This window comes from Parasteatoda tepidariorum, chromosome 2, assembly GCF_043381705.1.
Source record: "Parasteatoda tepidariorum isolate YZ-2023 chromosome 2, CAS_Ptep_4.0, whole genome shotgun sequence".
Classification (NCBI taxonomy): Eukaryota; Metazoa; Arthropoda; class Arachnida; order Araneae; family Theridiidae; genus Parasteatoda; species Parasteatoda tepidariorum.
Window position 1 is genome coordinate 22,607,664 of NC_092205.1, and position 26,899 is coordinate 22,634,562.

A 26,899-nucleotide genomic window follows, 5' to 3' on the forward strand; every position below is an offset into this window, starting at 1 on the left:
TATACAGTCAATTCGCTATAACTCGAAGTACGATAACTCGAATATTACTATAACTCGATTTTTTTGTGGATCTTTTAAAGCAAGAAAAAAAACCCAGGAGCTGATATCTTGCCCCTTCCTTTGCAAAACACGCACAATGTCTTTCGCATTCTTCATGGAGAAGCTAAAGCTGTCCCTCTTGAAGTATGTGAACCGTGATTAAATGAAACATTACCAAATTTACTTCAAGGATACAGTTAAAATGATGTTTTCAATTTTGATGAAATGGGTTTATTTTTTAAATGTCTTCCAAATAAGACTATGATGTTTAAGGATGAGAACTGCTCAGGGGGTAAAATGAGCAAGGAACGTTGGACTGTCCTAGTTGAAGGAAATGCGTCTGGGCCAGAGAAATTGCCCTTACTTGTTATCGGAAAATACCGAAATCCCCGATGTTTCAAGAATGTAAAAACATATCCTTTGGATTACAAGTCTAACAAAAAGTTCTGGATGACATCAGTTTTATTTGCAGACTATGTAAGAAAATTGGATCGGAAATTCTTCGCTAAAAAAAGAAAAGTGATACTCTTTATGGATAAATGCACAGCGCTTAGTGATCTACCTAATTTGAAAGCAGTAAACTTGCAGTTTCTTCCGCCAAATACAACAGCAAAGTTGCAGCCGATGGGCCAGGGTGTCATAAAGTGCTTCTAACAGTCTTATCGTAAATGGCTTGTCAGAAAAATGATCTTAAATATTGTAAGCATTTAGAAGATTTGTAATTAATAAGCATTAATTAAATAATGCGACAATATTTTGAAAGTCCAAAACCGAAACTAACGGTAAGTCGAACTTTCGATAAGTCGAAGTTTTTCGTCAGTCCTATCAGATTCGAGTTATCGCGAATTCACTGTATATATATAAACAACGTGAATAAAGCACAAAAACTTTATTCAGGCTGGTGTGTCACGTCTTCGAGTTTAGGAATTGAGCAATGTTCTTATTTACAGAACCGAAATATGCCCTAATATGCCCATTTCTGTACTTTTTTGTGCTTTATTCACGCTGCATTTTGCTTTAGTCTTTTAACCTAGCACAAAATACGTCCTATCCTCCTAATGGATTTTTAAATAATGAAGTCATTAAAAATACATCAGCAATAATACAGAACAATTTCAACAATTTTCGACTGAAAGATTTCATGAAAGCAGGGGGAGTCTACACGTCCATTTTATGGGGAGGTCACTTCCTTTTTAATATTTTAAATAGAGCGCACCTCCCAATGAGGCAACCCAGGGTCGAATCCCAGCGATGGCTATTCGATACGTTATTCTGCTTTCGCCTCGCACCGATGACAGAGATGATGTAAAATATCCTCATTGGTAGACAGATCATGGGTAGAATCCCAACATTCGGACTAACCGAAGGAGGTTTTTCTTGTTTCATACTTATTCACATTTACTTTCTTAAACACTAAGCGTAATAATTACGGAATAAAGTCCCTGGCTTTAGGGCAGGTTCGGCTGGGTATATTACAGAAGTAACTTTTCGGACGATCTCTTGGTATTCAGTACACTAAACAATAGAGTGGTTTTAAAAAATCTAAATACGAACAACACCATTTTATTATCACTATTATAAATTCATGGAACCGGTGAGAACATTGTAAAAAGAGCACTTTTACTTTTTAATAGCTTTGCAAAAAAATTTACTAGAATAATTGTAAATAATTGATTTATAAAAATAGACGATATCACATTGCAAATTTATTTGAATCCATCAGTATATTCTTAAAAAAAGAAAAAAAAATTATAAAAGAAGTTCGAAAACAGGATTAAATAGTACTATGCCTATTTTTAAAAATAGTTTCATCCATTTTCTTAAGCACGCATTTCAATCTGTGTCTTATTTGCTTACACACGTACTTCAATCTGTGTTTTATTTGCTTACACGTTGAGTTTTCTGTGTTTTATTTGCTTACACGTTGAGTTTTCTGTGTTTTATTTGCTTACGCATTTTGAGCTGTGTTCGTTCCTTAACACGCATTTTGAGCTGTGTTTATTTTCTTAAACACACATTTCGAAATGCGTCCATTTTCATGAACACGCATATTAAGCTATGTCCAGAAGACAAACCTCACTGAAAAGTTTAAAACTTAATTTATTTATTATTCTACACTTTCCAAACAATCCAATTTGCGTCAGGTTTCGAACAATCGTTTTCACGCGATCTCGGTTTATTTATTATTTTTTTTTAATAAAGTTTTACAATATATTACTAACGATGAAATAAAAGGGGGATTTTCATTGCTTTAAGAAATAACAAAGAAATTGAGATTTTAATTTTAAAAAATTCATATGCATACTTTTGTTGTTTTTTGAAACGGGGGGTAGGGGTGATTATTAGAAATGTGGGGCGATGTCCCCAACAGCAATGGAAAAGATAAGTCCCTAGGTAAAAATGTAAGTCCCTGAAAAGGTCCTAGTCCTTGGAAAAAACATTAAAAAAATTTCAGATTTTTGAATGGAGGAAAGTAAAAAAGGTTTTTATAAAAACTATTTAACATTTAAACACACCAAAAAATGGGAGAAACGAACAATCCAATAACTTACATAACCGTTTATTTCCAATAAAATACCGCTCATCAATTCCTCTGACGTCATGATACTCTGATCCGTGCACACCGAAAACACGTTTCGCATATATTATTCCAGGAAAAGTGAATCAAATGTGATTTCTGGAAAAAATCCTGTTGAATCCTTGGGGAACAATGCATGACGAAAATTACGCTACTATTGTGTGAAGGAATAGCAATACGCAACGAAGAGATGATTTGATATCTTGCCAATATTGGCGCTGTAAAACGACATGAAAGAGTTTTGAAATTAAGTGGGACGTTGGCACTGGCGTTGATGACTGAACTAATTTAAAAAAGAATAAAGAGAGCTCTAAGCTGGAATGAAACAATTCAGATTATGTCAGCTTCGAAAAATATGTATGTATTTTTATACGCACAGGTTGGATGTGTTTTCAAGATTAAATGTGACATTCATCTTATGTTGTAACCTTGATACTTCATTGGAGAGAAAGAAAGACCGAATTGTTGTCCAGACCAAAAAGGGGTTGAACGATTCGTATTTGTCAAATTTTTTTGAGTTTTTAAACTGTCAACAAGGAAACGTATTATCATACGCGTTTGTTTCTTTTCGAATGGGAGCAGTGTATTTTAATACTGAAATTTCCTATGCGTGCCAAGATTTGTTCGAATTATAAAATTTTTTTTGAATCAGTTCAGATACAGCAATTGAACCTATTCAATATTCTAGAGTGATTCCTAATTTTTTTAAGTCACGGAGCACATTTGAAATGTAAATTATTAATTTATTTACAGTACACATCCCGTTATCCGGAAATCAGAAAACCGGAAAACCAAAAAACCGGAACGAAATTCGATAAATTTTTCCGCCGTTTTTTTTTAAAAATTTTTTTTTCCTCATAAGATTTTAGGATTTTTCTTTATTTTTTTTAAAGATGTTTACCTTAACATCATTTTGGAAATAATCATTAGTGTATTACTCCATCGTTTTTTCTTCTTTTTAAGATTATTTTCAAAAAAAAAATTCTTTTTTAGTTGGATTTAACAATAAAAAAAACGGCTTTTTGTAGCGATTCAGAAAACCGGAAAAATCAGTTATTCGGAATTGTGATGGTCCCGATCGTTCCGGATAATCGGTTCCCTACTGTACTTAAAAAAATAGAGAAAAAAAATGGTCGTCACCTAAAAAATTAATAAAAATAAAAACAAACAAACAATAAAACAAAAATAGTTCAATTTACTTGATCCACACTAAAGTAAAATTACTTGAAAATTTAAAACTGCACATTAAATTTCGTTGCGCTGGGAATAAAGCGCAAATATAAGTACAGAAACGGGCGTTCTATAAACAAGAACATTCCTCACTTTCTAAACGATAAATTTTCTTGTCTAAACACATTTAGTGTATAGAAAAGCACATTTAGTGTTTAGACGCTGACAGAAGTTCTTGTTTATAGACCCGAAATTATAGTATGCTCATTTCTGTACTTTTATTTCTGCTTCAATCACGTTGTTTTGTTTTATTCTACGTTGCTCAAAATATAGCACCATATTCTTAATTTAGCTATGGACTGTGTTTAAGAACTATAAAATAATAGCATTAATGATTACCGGAAGTTTTGCCATTTAAGAATGTAAGACATTAGATTGCATAATACATTAGACGTAAGACTTTATATTAAATTAGAAGTTTTCATTTCTTGGACTTATTTTCGATTACAGACTATAAATATATATAGCGGGCAAAATGAAATTGTATGAGAATAAATTGAAGGCAAATATTGCAAGTCAACATTACTTTGGCACTATTACCAATGTTAAAAATGTTTACATGGCGAGAAAATAAAATATTATTTTCTCGCAGGAAAAAATAAAATATCGTCGAATAAAATAGAGAGGATGTTTGATGTACACAATGGGATATTATATTTGGCTGTGGTTTAGTTAGTGTTTTTTGATGTTGCCCTTTAAAATGGATTTCTTTCGTCGAATAACGGATTTCTTTTTATACAGTCATGTTTTAACTCATCTGATTGGTGATAAACATTTGGACACCTGCAAGCGACGTCACACGTGGGTCAGCCTATTAGGTTCAACAAACGCACACACGTGATACTGGTTGCAGGTATCCAATTAAATCTGTTTTAAAAGAAAATATAATATTTCTAATAATGATATATTGAATAAATTATGGAAAAGAACAAGCATTTATAAAATATTGCATTAGTATTTCCCATCGCGTTTTTCAAATCAAAATAAAATTATTGAAATCTTTAATTAAGTTTCCTTAAAAACCATTTTTAATGTTTATAGCACTTCTTTCAAATTCTCATCTTTTTCTTTAATTTTATAACCGCTGTTGAACAGCTGAGTATTGGGAGAAATTTGCCTTCGTGGAGGACGTTTTGATGGAACTAACCCGCATTTGGGTTACATTGAGAGGAAAACCACGAAAACCTCCCACGGTTAGCCTGACGACAATGGGAATCTAACCCATGATCCGTCTATCACTGAGGAGGGTGCAAGCCGGTGAGGAATTCGAATCGATCTGCCATCGGTGGGATTCGAACCCGCTTCACCTCATCTTGAAGTAAATCATAATTCTTATTTTATTCATTTTCAACTTATGTATGTACACCAAAAACAAATTCATAACTATACTAGATATCGGAGAAGGACTGCAAATTTAACTGTCGAACGTAAAACCTAATTTAAGATTATTAATGATAAAACGATGAAAATCTTCATACAGCTAATTAAATGTTTTAAAAGCAGTTTTTCATAGACTGTAACGTTCACAATTACCTAGAAAACTTTATTTATAAAGTCTGTGTTCCGTCGAAAGAAGGTTGACTATTTAGGGTTCCGTAGCCGAAAAAAATTAAACCGCTGAATTAGATCATCATATTACAGAACTTGCATTTTATTTTATAACGATCGCTGAACAGTTCGACCAATTTATAAGTTTATATCTACCAATGCTCAACTCTGTAGCCTTGTAATTTTGAAACCAATCCAAAAGACAAGGAAACTTCCGGATCAAGTATTGGGAGAAATTTTCCTTTATGAAGTACTTTTTGGATGAACTAACCCGTATTTGTGTTACATGGAGAAGAAAACAATGAAACCCTCGGACGGTTAGCCTGATGGCAAGGGGACTCTTATCCAAGATTCGTTTACAACTGAGGAATTTTAAATCAGCACTGAGCCGGGGTCTTATCGACTAGCCATTGATGACGATACTTAGGCTATAGCAGAACTTTTTTTTTTATATCCAATGGCGGGGAAAACAATCAAATGGAACAAAGAAGAACAATAAACATAGACCTACCTCCTAGTGGAGTACCCCTGGCAACGCTTTATGCGCAGAGTTGTCTACAACTTTCGCAATGCTACCTCGTGGCTATTATATTGGCAGAACTTATATTGCAAATTCTTCGAAAATATAAATTGTGATACCGCAAGTTTTATTTAAATTTTTATGTTTAAAAGCTGGAAAGAAGACATCAAGCTCGGGCAATGATTTTTTAGCGATGTATCTTTATCCAGAATACAAAATATTTATTTTATTTATTAATTTTTTATTACTCCAATTAGCATTTCATTTACTAAAATGTCACTTCAATATCACTAGATGGATGGAAAACGTGCCGTAAAAGGCCTTAGGCGCCAAGATAAATATTTATAATGATAACGATGATTAAATCAAGAATAAGTAATAATAGCCGTAAATTTTTATGCCACTTGAAATATATAATTTAAAATACGAAAAAAAATTATAGCTAAGAGTTTGTTTATTTAAATTAATTAAGTGAAATGTCATAAAATTTCAATTTTTAAAAACACACTTACGAAACGNTTATATTCATTTAAGTTTCTATACAAAATAAAAATGTTTTGGAGTCAATATATTTTCCTTTTTTTGTTATTTTATGATATAAAACATATTTTTCAAACTTTAATGAACGTAGAACAAGTATTGCATTGCTTTATATTTTTTGAAACGACTCATAATAATTTTAAAGAGTAAAACATTGTTTCAGTTCAATATTTTTACTTTTATTTAAGTCATGTCTTATGACATTTTTAGGGCAATTTTCGCATTTTAAGGGCATTTTTTGCTATTTTAAGGGCATTTTTTTCAGTTTGTAAGGGCAATTTTTGCACTTTTTAAGGGCATTAATTGAGATTTTTTAGGTCATCAAAACCCAGGCTCTAGTTACAACGTTCACAATTACATTGAAAACTTTATTTATAAAGTCTGAGTTGAGCCGAAGGAAGGTTGATTATTGAAGGTTCCGTGGCCGAAATAAAAGGAAACCGCTGAATTAAATTGTGGTACAACAAGTTTTAACTAAATTTTTCCTAAACTAGCTAAATTAAATTAACTACATTAAATTAGTTTTAACTAAATTAAATTAGCTCATGGAAAAAGAAGACATCAAGCTCATGCAATGGTTACCTTTTGCAGCGATGTATCTTTATCCAGAATACAAAATATTTATTTTATTTATTAATTTTTTATTACTCCAATTTGCATTCCAATTACTAAAATGTCACTTCAATATCACTAGATGGATGGAAAACGTGTCGTAAACGGCCTTAGGCGCCAAGATAAATATTTATAATGATAATGATGATTAAATCAAGAATAAGTAATAATAGCTGTAAATTTGATGCCACTTGAAATATATAATCCAAAATGCGAAAAAAAATTATAGCTATGAGTTTGTTTATTTAAATTAATTAAGTGAAATGTCACAAAATTTAAATTTTTGAAAACACACTTACGAAACGTAATAGTGAAGGTGTAATAGTTAAATTTTATATATATATATATATAGAGAGAGAGAGAGAGAGAGAGAGAGAGAGAGAGAGAACTTCCTTTTTTTTTTATTTAGATTGATCATGAACACAATATGTAGTATAATTATACATAAAAAAAAATGTTTTTAAATTTGGATGAGGTTGCTTTACTTAAATCAATACAGTAGATTCATATTTCTGAAAGAGGAAACTGTACAGCTATCCATTATCGACGTTAATCTATATTAATCGCAGCAAGATAATAGAAAATAATCAATACCTGACACCTAATTTCGTTTAGGCCTAAATGGAACATATCGATTGAAATTGATTATGTTCTTTTCAGAAGGGGCGAATTGTTTTCAGTAGTGCTCAAATTTTTTTTTTTAAATTTTTTTTCCTTTTTTGACGTTCTTTTCTTTTCCTATTCTTCAGAAAGTGAAGACGCCAGACTATTGACTTTTCCTTTTGCTAGTTTATTGAATAGAATTCACTTAATAGATCGAATTAGCAGCTCGCTTTAATAAAACCATTTTTTCACCTATGTCTCCAAATTGTAATAAATAGAACATTTCACTTTCATCAAAACCTCTGATACAAATGGTACTTTTTACATCTGGATTTTTCAGAATAGTTTATTCTGCCCGCGCTCCACTTATCACTGATACACAAGGGGTTTTTATTAAAAAAATTTTCCAAAGAAGTAACTCATTAGTTATTGCCACAAATATAAATAATCTAGCAGATATATATACATATATTTAGTACTACAATTACTTGTCGTTAAATTTTTTTTAAATTGAAGTCGTAGCATTAGATATAAATTTGAACCAGCTTTGATCCCCAGATAGCAGTGCAAGTTCGATGTCTACAACAACCTTTAGCCCAACAAGGTTTATAAATGATTAGCAATTAAACGATGCAAGATTGAAACATGTTAAAGTTAACTGTGTTAGTTTATGAGCTCTGATGTTCATGTTAAGCTTGCATATAAACAACCTTTTAATATCGAGATTGAATCTGCCTTTACAAAACAAGGCAAGGAAAACTTTTTGAAATTAAGGATGAATCATCATTCGCAAATCAAGTGTAGAAAGCGTTCTGCAACCGATGATAAATTCACCTCCTTACGGTTTATTTTAGATTTAGTTAGCTAGCACTGAAACAATGTTTATTTGCTCAGGCTTTTGTATACTTTCCGTAACACTTTAAAAGTGAAGGCTAGGTTTTCAACAGGTTTTCAACGTAAGCAAAATTTTGCAATTAATTGAACAAAGAAGGAACGAAAAAAGGCAAAAATAAGAGTTACAGTAAAAGTTTAAAAAAAAAAAAAAAAAAAAAAAAAAAAAAAAAAAAAAAANAAAAAAAAAAAAAAAAAAAGAGGATATTTTTTTTGCATGCCTTTTTTAAACCTATAAGGAAACAAGCTTGGCAAACCAATATTTTTTCTAGGTTTAAAAAAAGATTAATAAACATCCTTTCTATGTCAATATAATGAAAGAGAAAGTACAATGTTAGGAGTAATGTTGCCTGCTATCTGGAATTAAATTTTGCTGATCATTTCCTTTTATTTCAATCTAATACAGTCAAATTAAAAAAAATTTTAAAAAGTTGCCCGTAAACAATGCTTTTATGATTTTTTAAAAAAATTTCCGTAGTGAAAAATTGTAAGCGACGCCGTCGACGTTGTTTTGAGTACTCCTCTTAAGGTTACGTTTTATTAATGTCATTGAGCAAAAACTATAAAACTTTATGTAACGCAACTACGGCGTTAAAATTTGATGTATTGGACGATCCTTTTTAAATTACAAACTTAATTAGAGTTTTTTACAGTGTTTTTCTCCCCAAATTTTTATCCCTTTTTGTACTTTAAATGATGGTTATTTACCCATTATTAAAGAAAAATCAATTTCTCTCGAGATTTTAATTTCATAAGCTCGCTCTGGACTTAATGTCATAAGTAACAAAAAATTAATTAAAAAATAAACTAATAAGAAAAAGATATTAGATGTTGTCAGATATCAATGTATCGATATTTAAATAGATATTTTTTTAAAAATATTAAAAACTCAAGAGAAATGAAAACTAAACTGTTATAGAATATAATGAAAAACTACTTCTATACAAGAAAAACTACTTCTAATTTCTTACTTTATATTTATGTCTCACATCCCATATTCTTAAGTTAAAAAATTTTTCAAATATAGTTGATTATTTTTAAAATCCAAGTTATAGTTCATTTCATAACGGTTCTCGTATTAACAAAATGGTTTTACATAAAATTAAAATAATTGTACATATTATAAATAAAATTATTATTATTTTTTTTTTTTGTTGAAAAATATCGACTTTTGAGAAGAAAAATTTTTTACGAGATTTGATTGGCAAACATGGGAATTGGTGAACAGAGCTACCAGGGAGACGACGATTATTAAATAAAATAATAATTAAATATTAAAAATTAGTTTTTTTTTATGGTATTATTTTTGAATAAGCTAATTTTATAATTATGTGCAAAAATTTTCCGATTTACTTAAAGCATTTTTCTTGAGATATAGCCAAATATAAAAAATTTTTACTGTCAAAAATCCGAATGCGTTAAAAAACAAAAGATACATTTAAACAGAGAGCGCACGTTTTTGTATCTGGTTTGCACCAGTTATATATCGTTTGCACCAGTTATATTTCGTTTGCACCAATCATTATAATATTGTTTGTACCAGGTAGTTAGCTTATATAAGGTGTGACCCTCGAACCCTTAACATTGAGTCTTAGTGCTTGAAAATACAATCATTATATCAAAAGTTATCCAGAATATTTCGTTTTTTTTTTTTCTTTTTTTTTTTTTCGCAATGGACATCGGCTACGCGTCGTCTGTTTAAATAAAATAAATTATAATTTAATAAGCATAAAGATATTTAGAAAACTTACACAAACTTACATAATGAGTTTTTAATAAATTTATAGCATTATGTTGAAACAGTTACTTTAAGCATTTTAAAAATTGGAAAAAAATTTAAATGCAGTTTTTATTATTATTTTTTTAAAATTATTATTTAAAAAAAAAAACTTTATTTGTGGACTAACCGTTATTCTATTTAAAGGCGGCTTGTCACATGGAAAAAATTTATTCATAACTGAACAATAGTTGCCCTCCTGGCAGAATGTAAAATTCATCTGCATCAATTTATTTTGTTTTATCTCATAAAATTTTGCTGTTTATTGTAGAACAATCAGCGTGTGTCACTTCACAGATGTTGTATTTACTAAGTGTAATTTTTTTTTATTTATTTTTTGTTTTTGCGAGGTGATCTTATCTGAGTGTTATTATCAACGACTGGTAGATGTTTCAAGCAATTCTGGTCTTGTTTGAGTACATGGAAAGTACTAAAGTAACACAGTAGTGATAAAAGTAGATTTTGTGTCATTTTTCCCATGACATGTTTGAATCAGAAGCAGTAACGAAAATAAAGTGTAACGAGCAGTAAGGGGATTAATGTTTGTTTTTATGTTGCTATTAATGTTGCAACGGTCGCACGAACAGTGAAAAAAAAAAGTTTTATTAATTTGGTCACAGCATCCAATTAAAAATTAAAATGGGTAGACGATTTAGTAAATATTTCATCAATCTTAACATCCATTCAACATTTAAGATTCTCAGCGTGATTAAACTAAAGGGGAAATTTTCGCAAATTTTTACCCAACTTTTATCAGAACTTAAGAATAGGACAATTTGAATAATGTTTTAGAATTTTTAATCCCATAAGCTGAAAATTTTTAAGAGGTGATCTTATCGCAATGTTATTATCAACGACTGGTAGATGCTTCAAGCAATTCTGGTGTTGTTTGAGTACATGAAGAGTGCTAAAGTAACACAATAGTGATAAAAGTAGATCTTGTGGCATTTTTCCATAAGTGTTTGAAATTCAGTAGCAATAATGGGAATAAAATGTTGCGAACAATAAGGGAATTAATGTTTGTTTTAATGTTGCTTTTATTCACACGAACACTAAAAAAAAAATAGTTTTATTATTGTATTTACAGCGTCCAATTAAAAATTAAAATTGGTAGAGGATTTAGTAAATATTTCATCAATCTTAACATCCATTCAGCATTTGAGGTTCTTAGCGAGATTGAACTGAAGGGGAAATTTTCTCAAATTTTTACCAACTTCTATCGGAACTTAATAATAGGACAATTTGAATAATGTTTTAGAATTTTTAATCCTCTTAGCTAAACAATAGCCAGTTTTAAGATACTAGTTCTGTAATACAATGCATTTTTAAAACTTAAAGTTTCAGCATCGATATTCTATATCTAAATAAATTTTCTTATACTATATGGGGTATGAATGATACTTATTTGCTATATTTTCATTTCTTTACAAAAAATTTGAAATTTGCTTCTGAAGAAATTTTTATAAAATAAAATTACTGTTAAATCGAGGGAATTTTTAATTTGAGCTTAATAAAACTATCGTTAATAATGCATTACACCTGTAAAAAAGTTTTTGTTTTTTATTAGGTATGCTTTAAGAATAGAAGTAGATTATAATACAGAGAGAGAAAACATTTTAAAGCAGGAATAGTGAATTTAGGTCCAAAACTCCTCAGTAAACTGTGTTTTACGAGAAAGTTTATTGGCCTTGCTATCTCTCTTTCTTTTTATTGCTTTGTCTGCTGCTGTTTTTCTCTATTATGTTTTTTTTTTTTCATTATGGAAAGAGCATTGTTTAGTTCTACACTTTCTTTTGTAATTTGTTATAGAGATGGAAATTTACCAAGTAGTGATTACGCTTGCAAATGATGCGAAATTCTCAACAATTTAATATGTCGTAATCAGCAAAAGAAACAGAAGCGTCCTATAGTTTCTTTATAACGTAATTATCTAAGAGAGAGAGAGACATTTATCTCAATCAAATACAATTATAAATACAATATAACCCTGCTATAATGAACACTCGATTGTAGTAAACGTTTTCAGTGGTCCCGTTAAAACTGTTACTTATTTGATGTTATATACGCTTTGTTCCATACGCTTAAGAAATTGGTAGCTCGTCTTTTGAGGTTTCACATTTCCTTTTTACAAGTAATATACCCACTATAATGAACCAAATATATATTAAGCACTCAATTGTTGAGAGCGTTTTTAATGGTCCCGTCCGAGCTGCTATTTAACGGATATTATTCCATACGCTCATAGTGGATAACTAAGAAATTGATAGTTCGTCTATAGAAGTTTCACATTTCCTTTTTACAAGTAATATACCCACTATAATGAACCAAATATATATTAAGCACTCCATTGTTGAGAGCGTTTNTGTTCCATACGCTTATAATGGATGGCTAAGAAATTGGTAGTTCATCTATAGAGGTTTCACATTTCCTTTTTAAAAGTAATATACCCACTATAATAATGAACCAAATATATATTAAGCACTCAATTGTTGAGAACGTTTTTAGAGGTCCCGTTAAAACTGTTATTTATTTGATGTTGTATATGCTTTGTTCCATACGCCTATAGACTATCCTGGACAGCAAAGAAATTGGTAGTTCGTCTATAGAGGTTTCACATTTCCTTTTTACAAGTAATATACCCACTAAGATAATGAACCAACTATATATTAAGCACTCAATTGTTAAGAACGTTTTTAGTGGTCCCATTAAAACTGTTATTTATTTGATGTTGTATACGCTTTGTTCCATACGCCTATAGACTGTAGTGGATAGCTAAGAAATTGGTAGTTCGTCCATAGAGGTTTCACATTTCCTTTTTACAAGTAATATATCCACTATAATGAACCAAATATATATTAAGCACTCAATTGTTGAGATCGTTTTTAGTGGTCCCGTTAAAACTGTTATTTATTTGATGCTGTATATGCTTTGTTCCATACGTTTATAGTGGATAGCTAAGAAATTGGTACTTCGTCTATAGAGGTTTCACATTTCCTTTTTACAACTAATATACCCACTATAATGAACCAAATATATATTAAGCACTCAATTGTTGAGAACGTTTTTAATGGTCCCGTTAAAACTGTTATTTATTTGATGTTGTATACGCTTTGTTCCATATGCTTATAGACTATAGTGGATAGCTAAGAAATTGGTAGTTCGTCTATACAGGTTTCACATTTCCTTTTTACAAGAAATATACCCACTACAATGAACCAAATATATATTAAGCACTCAATTGTTAAGAACGTTTTTAGTGGTCCCGTTAAACCTGTTATTTATTTGATGTTGTATATGCTTTGTTAAATACGTTTATAGTGGATAGCTAAGAAATTGGTAGTTCTTCTATAGAGGTTTCACATTTCCCTTTTACAATTAATATACCCACTATAATAATGAACCAAATATATATTAAGCACTCAATTGTTGAGAACGTTTTTTGTGGTCCCGTTAAAACTGTTATTTATTTGATGTTGTATACGCTTTGTTCCATACGCCTATAGACTGTAGTGGATAGCTATGAAATTGGTAGTTCGTCCTTAGAGGTTTCACATTTCCTTTTTACAAGTAATATACCCACTATAATGAACCAAATATATATTAAGCACTCAATTGTTGAGAACGTTTTTAGTGGTCCCGTTAAAATTGTTATTTATTTGATGTTGCATACGCTTTGTTCCATACGCTTATAATGGATGGCTAAGAATTTGGTAGTTCGTCTATAGAGGTTTCACATTTCCTTTTTACAAGTAATATACCCACTATAATGAACCAAATATATATTAAGCACTCAATTGTTAAGAACGTTTTTAGTGGTCCCGTTAAAATTGTTATTTATTTGATGTTGTATACGCTTTGTTCCATACGCTTATTGGATAGCTAAGAAATTGGTAGTTCGTCTATAGAGGTTTCACATTTCCTTTTTACAAGTAATATACCCACTATAATGAACCAAATATATATTAAGCACTCAATTGCTGAGAGCGTTTTTAGTGGTCCCGTCCGAGCTGCTATTTAACGGATGTTATTCCATACGCTTATAGTGGATAACTAAGAAATTGGTAGTTCGTCTATAGAAGTTTCACATTTCCTTCTTACAAGTAATATACCCACTATAATGAACCAAATATATATTAAGCACTCCATTGTTGAGAGCGTTTTTAGTGGTCCCGTCCGAGCTGCTATTTAACGGATGTTATTCCATACGCTTATAGTGGATAACTAAGAAATTGGTAGTTCGTCTATAGAAGTTTCACATTTCCTTTTTACAAGTAATATACCCACTATAATGAACCAAATATATATTAAGCACTCCATTGTTGAGAGCGTTTTTAGTGGTCCCGTCCGAGCTGCTATTTAACGGATGTTATTCCATACGCTTATAGTGGATAACTAAGAAATTGGTAGTTCGTCTTCAGTTAACTGTATTTTTTCTAAGTATTAAAATAAATGTAGCAAAATTAGTTAATATGATACGTTCAAAAATACATAACAACAAATTTGTTTTCAAAGGTAAAAGTATATTATTTAAAAGTGGCAATAATAAAAAAGGCGAAAATTGAAAAGATAAACATCTAAATTCGTTATAGGAAGACTAACATTTCGTTATATAGAGAATAGTTTGAATGTTATTTAGTGTTCCGATTAAAAAGTTCCTTGTAGAGGGACACGACAAATTGAGTTAGTTAATAATTTATAAATCAGATTATGTACTATTGCAATCACTTTTCTCCACAATACTACTACAATTTGCTAAAAAAATATTTTAAATGTAACAAAATAAAGCAGATGTGTTTTCAAATGTAAAACTTTATTCTTCAAAAATGAAGAAAATAAATATAAAAAAAAACGTAACTTTGAAAGATAAACGATTAAAAAATTCATTATAAGGAGACAAGCACTTCGTAATATGGAGACTACTTTGAATGTTATTCAACTCTCCAACTGAAAATTTTGTTATAAGAAGACTTTCGCTGTAAGGAAATTTTATTGTAGACAAACTCTACATATTGTGTTCGTTAACAATTTATAAAGTAAATTATGTACTGTTGCAATCACTTTTTTCAACAAAACAACTGCAATTTGCTAAAATATATTTTCTCAAAGATTTTGAATATAGTGAACAATTCATGGTGGACTTATTGCTAGATCCATAGACGGTTTTCTATAACGGGAATTGAGTGTACAACATTCAATCATTTTTAAAAGTGTATGTTGTTACTTCTTTTATTGTATAGAAACTTAAGTAATATTCTAATTTAACAAAGTTTAATTATTATTTTTATTTCACTTAATTACTTTCTATATAAAAGACAGAGGTTTTTTTAGTTGCAATAGATTTTCAGTTCTTCTCTAGATTAATCGAAGTCTGATTGGTGGCTAATCGAAGATTCTATCATCGCGCAAAATTATGCTTTTTTACGAATAATATGCTATCTTCATAACTAATGTAAGTTTGCAACAATTACTCATGACTGTTAGTTCAAGTTTAGCTCATCTTTAGCTATCGTACTTTATGTTTATTTTGAAAAGGGAACAAAACGTCAATAGGGAGAAAAGTCACACTTTTAAGAAAGAAAAAAGCATTTAAAGTCTAATTTTTTAGTATTTAAAAATTTACCCCAGTGCTGTATTTTCCGGGCTTATAAGAATTTTCAAAAAATAGGAATAAAGCATTGGTTTTAATAATTATCATCTAGGAGGTAAAATGTCACCAAATTGGCGACTCTTAAAAAAGTTTAATAACTTTTAAAATATTTAAACTATTTGCCTTTTCTAAGGCCCAGATAATTCTATGCAGCTAGATGTCAGATCCTGTTTTAAGATTATAGCGTTGTGTCTAGTTAACTGAGGCTTTTTTATTTTCCTTGGCGAAAAGGGACTGGAATAGCCTGGCTGGTAGGGCGTTGGGCCCATGTTTAAGGGGTCGTGAGTTCGATCCCGCAGGCCGAAGACTCCCCGTGTGCAAAATGGTGACAAACGCACGCTAAATCTGTCGGGGTCGCAAAGTCCTACGAGTTCCCATAACAAATGAATACCTCTGGAGGTACAGGATTGGAGATTGATCGTGCTCGGGTTAGGGTCAAAATTACGATCTGTGGATAGATGGATTAAGTATGAATGTGTCCTCTCTGTAAAACGGGATGTGACGTATGAATGTTGCCTCTGGATCATCCTCCGTGATGTTTCTCAAGTCGTCTCCAATAGCCCATGTGCAACTCTGTTTCAGCATGAATATACCAGTACCAGTAATTTGGTGAAAGAGATTCTAAAAACCATGTTAAAAAGGATGTGGGTCGTAGACAAATCCTCAACGCTAACATTCCTTGTTGCTATTTCAGCCATAATCCTCAAAGCAACAAAGATTCAATTTCGCATACAAGTTGATTTAACTGAACAGCTTGATGTAAAAAATAGCGTACGTCAATTAGATGCACCAGTCTGCCTGGTGTTTAATACAGTTCTAAAAAAGGTTATTAGAGACTCTAAAACAAACACCAGGGGAAACATTTTAGTAAGTCCGTCCAAATACTTGCTTCCGCATATGATATTGATACAGTTTTCCACACTACTCATTGGCGTTCTTGGCGTTAAAACAAAATGTTAAACAATTAATTTATCAGTAAATGAAAAAAAAATACCAAATGTGTGCCATGTTTAAATTCAAATCTTCGAACCAGTCATCTGGAAATTGGCGACTACAAGTTCGAAAAAAAGAATAATTTCATCTATTTAGGAGTAATTAGACAACAACAACAATGATCTAACCTTAGAAATACATAAACGAATCACAAATGCAAACAGTTGTTTTTACGAACTCGAAACATACATGAAGTACAGCTTTCTAAAATAGGAAACTAAATTTCTTTTATATAAGATCTGTTTTATTATATGCGTCTGAGATATGGGTATTAAATCTCGAGAGATGAGTAGAATTTTTAAGAGAAAAATCCTAAGATATAATTGTGGTGGAACTAAAGTGGATGACTTATAGGGAAGGCAAATAAATTTGGAATTATATTAAATCTTTAAAAAGCCTAATTTCGTGAAAAACACAAACATTTAAAAGACAAACAGGCTGGACATCTGGTTAGAATACAGGAAGATCGAACTGTCTATAGCTAAACCTATAAGAACTAGCCGAAGGGGCAGACCTTAGTTGAGTTTATAGTTTCGAAAAAGAACTGGACATTCTGAGAATCAATTATTGGAGTATGGTTGCCAAACGGAAGCCTGGAAAAGACATCACAAGAAAGCCAAGGCTCAACAAGGGCTGTGGTGCCACTGAGGAAAAAGATAAACGTTTACCTCACAAAAATCTGCCAACTGCCTTCTTTTCAACAGTATCTTTCGAAACGAAACTTGTAAATTACAAGACCATCATCTAATAAAAATTTGAAATGTATGGTGAGCGGTATTTCAAATTATTTCTTCATTTATTTTTCTCTAATAAAATTATATCAATACGATTCTACAATCAGCATTTTTTAAAAAGTAGTTTAGTTCTATGTATTTTTCTATTGTTAGATTTTTGATAGAAATCTTTATTTTTTATCAATTTTGCATTGAAAAAAAATTTTTTTATCATCATCCGAATCGGTTTTCATTCATGTAAACTGAGACAGAATAAAATTTTAGAAATTCTGAAAACTACTAAATGTACAGATTAAAATTACTAACTCAAAACCATAAATCGCATGTTTTTATTGCTTGGCATTTTTGAGAAAAAAATCCAAAAATTATCAAGCACATTTCTTCTAATCTAATAAAGCGAAACCTTTATTTTAAATCTTTTTCTGAAAGGTTAAGTGCTATCTAATAATAGTATAGTATATCATCAAAAGTTTGTTAAATACAATAAATAAATAAATTAAAATCTACATTATTCAGAGAGCTAACGATTTCCACAAAATAATTCGTTTTTCTAGATTGATAATCATACACACTACTTGTCTAAACCAAATTTATAAGTTTACCAATATACATTCATCATTTAATCATAAGCATTAATTAAATTATTAAATGTTAATAAAACTAACTTTTTTCTCCTTAGAAAGTTAATCATACATATTCATTATCTAAAGAATAGCCAACAACTTTAATAATGTATGTACTAATATTTCGTTTCCTACGTACATTTTTATCTGGAATTAGTCTTTTAATAATATAATAAGTAATTTTTTTTTTCCTTTGAAAAGAAACCGAAAAAGTGCGAACGTTGGAAATATGTCATAGAATGGCTTTTCGAACGATAAAATATGAAAATTGAGAAATAATAAAAAGGCGCGATCGTTTGCGCAGCAATTCACAACTAATTCCGACAACTTATGATGGAGTGGCAAAGACAAAACGCGAACTCAGCGGTTTTTTTCTTCCCTTTTTGTAAGTCACGGTTCAATTCGAGGTCGGGATTTTTAACTATCAAAATTAAATGCCAAACGCATGAAGTAAAATGAATAGAAAATGATTTATTGTTCGAGTAACGATAAAAATGAGGAAAGGTCGTTAAAATGTCGTTAATAATAACTTAATAAAAAGTTCATTTTTGCATTTTTTGTCATGTTAGTGAGTTACAGAAAGAAAGAAAAAAAATCTTGTCACATGACTGGAAACGTTTCTCTTTTTAAACGATGTCTTGCTTGATATTTCAACAATTACCACAAAAATGTATTTTATTTTTTTAAAAAATAAAATTGTAACTTCATAGTTTTTTCTACATCATTGTTTTTTTCTCGTATAAAAAAAACATCNCTGTATAATTAATTTAGTCACAGGTTATGTTCAAAATAAAAAATTCAGATTAAGTACGAACCATTTTCAAAGCCAGAAAAATTACAACAGAATTCTTCTTTAAAAGGTCATTAAAAAAAAAAAATTGAAGAACAGGCAAATTTGCTTACATAATAACTCTCTCCTCAGTCTTTTTTTTTTCCTTAAAAAAATATTATGTAATTGGAGCTAATATGAAACAAAAATATAAGATTTCATTGATATGTTATTAGTTTAATCTGGGACAAAAATGAAAATAGCAGCATTATTATTATTATTTGTTAATCTATTATTAAGATATTATATAATTATTACCATATTATTCATCCGCATTTATTTATAAATGTATATAAGATCTATAAGTTAGGTCGATACGCATTTAAGTGTTAAGAAATAGATTAGTTTGGCTAGTAGATTAAGTTCAGAAAAGTCTTTCTTGTTTTGAAATTATTATTTTACTGCCACTAATTTAAATCAACCTAGAGACCATACAAGTTGACAGCTATGCAAGCAAGATGAGATTCAATAATTAAACTACCAACCCCTTATCGTTTTGAAAAAAAATTCGTGGCAGCATTATCTATAAATGGTATGTCAATAAAGATCTTCATTGTAAAGTTTTATTGACAGACAGTGATAAGTTATAGAAAAGTAGGAATTAAACGATTTGCCATTACCTCAGAAATTCATTACGAGTAAAGAAATTTTGAAAGTTTTTACTTTTCCTAATAAATCAAGTACCGAAAAGACTGACCACTATAGTAAAAATTTAATTTTGCTGTGAAATTTAAGAACAAGAGAGTTTAATGTAAAAGAAAAACTTTATTCTTTTTTTAGAACATCTGATCAACGTTCTTACCATTGTTATTCATAATTATTATTTTCTTTTTCGAAAATTAAGATCACTGATTTAAATCAATCAAAATATGATGTTTTGGTTCTTCTGTTTATTTTCAACAAGATTGAATTACAACATATGAGGAAATAAAAAAACCATCAATAACAATAACATCAAAAACCTACTTAAATACGAAGGATAGTTTACGTAAGTGGTGACGATTTAGAAAAAGAAGAAATTTATCAATAACGTTCTGATAAATGATCGACGCAATATGCGATCGTACACACGGTATCCTTCCCATTGTAAATATGCTACACTGGTTCTAAGTCAGGAAAGATTTCGTAACATCTCGTGTTCCCACGCATCGATATTTCAGCAAGATCCTGAAGATAGTATATAAAAAGACGCAGAATGATATAGAAATTAAAAACTAAATTGTTCTCAAGATTTATTTCTTTTGAATAAATAATTTTTAACTCCACTCCTAATTTCTTCTAATTTATTATTGTTTTTTTCCTGCTCTTTCTCAAATCATTGTTTGTTTTCTTTTGAAACTCAGTCGCCAAGGAAAATATAAAAAGCCACAGTTTAAGTGCCTTGCACTTGAAGCAAACCGATGTATTTAAGCCATTGTTTAAGTACCTTACACGTGGAACAATGTGATGATTTTAAACTATATATATATAATCTTGCCGTCAAGAATTATCTGGGCTTTAGCACAGATAAATTACTTAGAATATTTAAAAAGTTAATAAACTTTTTTAAAAATAGCCAACTTGACGACATTTTTCCACCAAAATGAATATTATCAGTAGATAATGCAGCATTGGAGCAGGTTTTTAAATATTAAAAAATTAGATCACAATTTCTACAAAATAATTCGTTTTCCTAGATAGATAATCATACTCACTGCTTGTCTAAACCAAATTTATTAGTGTACCAATATACATACATTCATCATTTAATCATAAGCATTAATTAAATTATTAAATGTTAAAAAAACTATTTTCTCCTTAGTAAGTTTATCATACATATTCATTATCTAAAGAGTAGCTAACAACTTTAATAATGTAAGTACTAATATTTCGTTTCCCACGTACATTTTTATCTGGAATTAGTTCTTTAATAATATAATAAGTAAATTTGTTTTCTTTTGAGAAAAAACCGACAAAGTGCGAACGTTTGAAATATGTCATAGAATGACTTTTCGAACGATAAAATATAAAAATTGAGAAGTAATAAAAAGGCGCGATCGTTTGCGCACTCAATTCACAACCAATTCCGACAACTTATGATGGAGTGAGACAAAACGCGAACTCAGCGTTTTTTTCTTTCCTTTTTGTAATTCAACGGTCCAATTCGAGGTCGGGATTTTTAACTATCAAAATTAAATGCCAAACGCATAAAGTAAAATGAATAGAAAATGATTTATTGTTCGAGTAACTATAAAAATTAGGAAAGGTCGTTAAAATGTCAATAATAATTATTTTATAAAACGTTCAATTTTGCATTTTTTGTAATGTGAGTTCCAAAAAAAAGAAGAAAAAATTCTTGTCACAGGACTGAAAATTTTTGCCCAGCAGTTTTTTTTACTATTATTAAAAAAAATTTATATTTTGCATGAAATTATCATTGGATAAACAAATTTTATAATTGGGTGAAAAAATTTTGCAGTTTGCTTAAAAAGTTCTTGAGATATTTCGAAAGACGCAAAAATAAAATTTAATATTGAGGGGTCGAAACTTTGGTCTGCTCTCCTAACCAAATTATTAGGATCATATTTATCAGATTGCGACTACCTCCTATGATTTGGGAGAAAAATTTTTTGTTCATTCAAAGAAAGTATGATTTTATGCCTGATTTCATAACTTAAAGTATCATCTGCAGAAATTAATTATCATAATTGAGGTCCCCCCCCCCCCCGATTCAGTCATAGAACGTGAAGATTAGATCAAAAGTTATTTAGAGTAGTCCGTTTTATAGTCTTGTTATTTTTGCATTCAAAATTAATTTCAAACTTAAATGAAAATTACATCTCAGTTTCTCTTATTAAACAAGTTTTAATACTATTATAGGTTATTATGAAATTTTAGGAAAGATATGACGCTCCAAGATTAGAATTCTTGTTTTATACTAGGAAATTTCTTTATTCTAAGGACATTTTTAGAATTTTTTTTTTATGTCATGAACTGGCCTCTAGAAATCGTAACAGATAATTTTTCGAAGGAAATAAATCCGCGACAAGAATTCGCCACGGAGAGGTTCTACCGAGCCCGGTACCGGATTATCCATTAGGACAGACTAGGCCATGGCCTAAAATGATTAGGGGCCCCCTTAGAATGGATTTTTTGAAAATAAATTTTAAAAAATTAAGGTGTTCTCAGTGAAATAAATTTTGATAACATTATAGATGAGTTTATTGATCACAAGAGCAGAAAAAAAGATTTTTGAATACCAATTTTATAGTAGTGTTGATTTTGTAAAGTGTTAATAAATTTAAATTTTTTTCAAAATTTTTAGTTCTAATTTAACAAAATAAAGTAAAATTTTATTTATTATTATTTATTTGAAGTTTAAATATGCTTTCTTAAATGAAAAGATATATACTTTTATATTTGAATAAATAAAAATATACGAGAAAAAAAAATTTAATCTAAGGGCCCAAAAATTTTAATAGCNATTTTTGAATACCAATTTCATAGTAGTGTTGATTTTGTAAAGTGTTAATAAATTTCAATTTTTTTCAAAGTTTTTAGTTCTAATTTAACAAAATAAAGTAAAATCTAATTTATTATTATTTATTTGAAGTTTAAATATGCTTTCTTAAATGAAAAGATACATACTTTTATATTTGAATAAATAAAAATATACGAGAAAAAAATTTTTAATCTAAGGGCCCAAAAATTTGAATTGCCTAGGGCCGCTTAATCCGGCACTGACCGAGCCTTGAATTTTAAAATGGTAACTAACAGTTGGAAACTCGAACTAAATTGTTACAAACATACTTGAATAATTCAAGCGCTGAGGGAGTTCTATAATACAATGTGATACTTAAAATAGAATGATAATAAAAGAAAGAAACGATTAATTTTAGTACTGTATAATTAATTTAGTCACAGTTTTGATTTATTAAATTTTTTTTAACTATCATTTTAAATAATAGAATTTTTTGCCATTCTATAAATAAACGATTTAAATATTTTATTTATAAGGATAAAAAAATAAAACCGTCATCGATAAAACATTCATGCAACTTGAAAGGAAATTTAAATGTCTTTCTTAAGAATTGATTTATTAAAATTTTTTTCTTCAGTATTATTCAAATTAATGGAATTTTTTACCATTCTATAAATAAACGATTGAAATATTTTATTTATAAGGATAAAAAAATCGTCATTGAAAAAACATTTATGCAATTTGAAGGGAAATTTAAATATCTTTTTTACCAATGACTAATTAAAAATTTTCCAAACATTGAACATATTCGTAAAAATAAATCACAAATTAAGCTCGTTTATATCAATGATATAAGAATCTGATTTAGATAGAAGAAAATGAAAAAAAAAGTAAAAATGACACAAAAATAAAATAACAGAACTAAATATTTTCAAGATTTTTATTAACAAAAGAAATACATAATTTGCATGCAAATAAAACAATAAAACAAAATATAGAAGTATAACTTATCAAATTAACAGGATGTCATTTTAAACAGAAAAAAAAACAAAGAAAGAAGGAAAATCAGCATATTTGAAAAGATAAATCATAAGTAAACGATAAATCATAAATAAGTAAAAATAATAATAATGAAATAAAAATTTAGAATATTTCTTACAACAGATAAAAAAAATTCTATTTTAATTAAATAGCTATATAATAGCTTCCCTTGTTTGACATAATATTCTTTCTAGTGGTAGCAAAGGTTTTACAATGTAGCAAAGATGAATTAGAAAAGTTTGCTTATCATTACATAAAAATAGTTTAAAGAAGAAAAATATAATAAGTATCTTCATTATAAAAAGAGAATCAGATAGCAAATGGTTGTATTTTTATTTCTGGGGAGAAAATTTTTTTTTAAAAATAAACATTCAATTTGTTTTAAAGGTTTAGGCTGAAAAAATTTTTGCAAAAACTTAAAATAAAAAGAATCACAAGAAATGATTAAATTATAACGTTGCATATCGAATGGAATATAGATAAAGTATAATAAAATTCGTTATTAATATAAAATAAAAGAAACATATTCATTCCTTAGAAAATAAGAATAAATTTAATTCTTCGAACAAAATAATTACAATTTTACATGAATAATTCGGAAAATTACAATGCCTGAAAATTAGTAATAAAAAGTATTTATTGTTCAACGAGTCTTAATAATGCAATGCATAAAAATATTTCAGATATCTGATCTTTAATGGTGTATTTGATTTCTTTTTGTTTTCCCCTTTTCTTAAGTTATTTAAAATTGGGAATTGCGAAGCAATTGCGAATTGTAAGCATTTCCTATCCATATTCTATATAAAAGTATTAACTCTAGATTAATATCATAAAATAAAATAATAGTTTTAAACTTTATAATATGTGATAGAAAATTAAATAATAAAGAAATATTACTTATTTTTATTCCTTCTTCACAGTTTTTATCTCAAATTTTGCAAAACATAGGTAATTATAATCAAAACTAACGAAACTATAAAATCTACCTTACTATTATGTTATTTACATTATAAATTACATTTATACATTTTTCGTAACAGAAAATAAAATTACATATTTTTATTCTTTCTACACAGTTTAATGTCAAATTGCGTAAAACGTACATATATTTTACCAAAATTATAGAATCTACCTCTATATTATGTTAGATACCTAGTAAAATAGCTATAAATTCATCATTGAAACAAAATATTCGTTAAAAAAACGATTTTAACTAACGGCATCACAAAAATATTTTTGAAAATTTAGAGGAACATAAATATAAAAATCATAGTTACGTTACATACCAGATCTGCTTTCTTCCCACTTATTTTAATTCCTCTTTTCCGTAATTCTTGTCTCAAATCATCTTTAGACATCCCTTTGTAATCCCTAGTTACATATTTTTGTTTACTTTTACTGGATTTCATAGGAACGTTCATTTTTGGTTTGCTAGATGTACTCTCCATTGGATCTGAATATTAAACTCCTAAAAATATTTTTTCTAAAATTACAACAGATATTATTTGTGTAATATAAATTCTCGTACAAGACTCAACACTGTACGTTCAATCAAATGAATTATTGATTTGTTTTTCACGGTTACTTCCATCACAATGCACAGCAACAAATATTATTCAAATAGCTTGAAATACTATCAGGCTATCAATACAACATTATAATTACGTTAAGTAAGAGATGAGGATTTCACAAAAGCACTAAATTACTTATTAAGTTTAGAATGTAAACATAACAGACTAAGTTTCGGTATCCGTCACTTTAAGATGACGCCAAGTTTCAAGCAGAAATGTTTTTTTTAATAGTTGCTGTTGCCAGTTTTGAATTTCTTTATAAAAGGCACTTTAATCGATAATGGAGCAATCGTTGTTACTAAGGGGGCAGATTGAGGTTAAAAGTACCTCGAATTCGAAAAATTATTAATTTAATTAGTTTCGAACTCTTAAAACACAGATATAATTCATTATTATTTATTTTTACTAATAATTTTACTTTAGATTAATTTGTCTTTATTTAGCTCGCTTTTCCTCGCCAATTCAAAAGATGAACACAAATGTTTTACTTAAACTAACATATACATCCTACAATTTAAAAGAAAATATTGAACAGGATTCCTTTAGAAAAAAATATTCTCTTTCAAACAGAAAACAAAATTAAAAATTAGGGAAAATTAAAAACAAACCGAAAACATAAATCAAAACAAAAAGCATCCTCAAGAAAATGCTTCTTCACGATGTGGCGCCATCTATTAAATTATATTGAAACTTTATCATGGAAAAATTAGTTTCTAATGTTAAAAAAAAAACGTAAGATTTTATTTTAATTCGAAATATTTCCATACATAATTCCCATACTTTTCTATAGTATTTACAATAATTTTAATCAACCTTTTAACATTTTCTTATTAGTAATCATAAAAATATTTAGACTTTTTGATCACTGTTTGAAATTTTTCGCTGTTTTAAATGTTCACATATTTTTTGCGTTGATTTTTTGGTATCAAACTGAATTTTTCGATTTTAAATATTTTAACAAAGATATCGAAATTTTAAAGGGAGAAAAGCATTTCAACTTTGAATTTAAGAACTACATAATTACGTTACTACATAATTACATAATTACGTTGAATTTAAAAGCTACATTTTTCAAATTCAGTTTTAATATAAATACCAGCAAAATAAAACAGTAGATTTTTTAATAAAAATGTTTTGAACAATTTATTGTTTTCATAGGAAAAAAATGGGGAAGGGGGGGTACAATAATTAATTTTTAGAATCTATTATGTATTTTTTTTTCTTTTTAAGAAAAGAAAAAGAAAGTTGATATTAATATACAGCCTCTTAATTTCAGTAACATTTTTATTTTACAGTGATAAATTTATAAAAAAAAAAATTTAAAAGCTAAATAGGATTTGCAAATTTCTTATTGAAATTTTATTATTAATTAAATAGTGGATCAGAAGATCGAGTAATACGGCAAATATTCCTTATCTTTTTTTTTGCATTTAATGAAAAGAAAATTAATTATTATTATTATTTATTTTTTTTATATTTATAATACCTACTCGAAAGAAATGACTTTTCGAAATATCTTTACAAAATGAAATGAACAAAATTTAATCNGCACCAAAATATTTTCAGTGCTTAGGGCCTCAAGAGGTCTTAATCCGGCCCTGCTGCAAAGTTCGTTAAAAAATAACTACTAAAAATGTTTCACAACTTAAACGAAAGTAATAAC

The 26,899-nt window shown here is 28.8% G+C and overlaps 2 protein-coding genes across 3 annotated transcripts in view; both read right to left on the reverse strand.

Annotated features, from left to right (window-relative positions):
• Positions 1 to 2,776, reverse strand: part of LOC122270615 (vacuole membrane protein 1) — a 25,288-nt gene extending 22,512 nt beyond the window's left edge. The window contains exon 1 of the mRNA XM_043048669.2: positions 2,592 to 2,776. Within this exon, the coding sequence (XP_042904603.1) occupies positions 2,592 to 2,681 (90 nt within the window). The 5' untranslated portion in view covers positions 2,682 to 2,776. The remainder of the gene's footprint in view (positions 1 to 2,591) is intronic.
• Positions 1 to 25,465, reverse strand: part of LOC107436888 (vacuole membrane protein 1) — a 71,399-nt gene extending 45,934 nt beyond the window's left edge. For both annotated transcript variants that reach the window (XM_043048657.2, XM_071177284.1), the window contains exon 1: positions 24,952 to 25,465. In XM_043048657.2, coding sequence (XP_042904591.2) covers positions 24,952 to 25,113 — 162 coding nt within the window. In that variant the 5' untranslated portion in view covers positions 25,114 to 25,465. The remainder of the gene's footprint in view (positions 1 to 24,951) is intronic.
• Between the last annotated feature and the right edge of the window lie 1,434 nt (positions 25,466 to 26,899).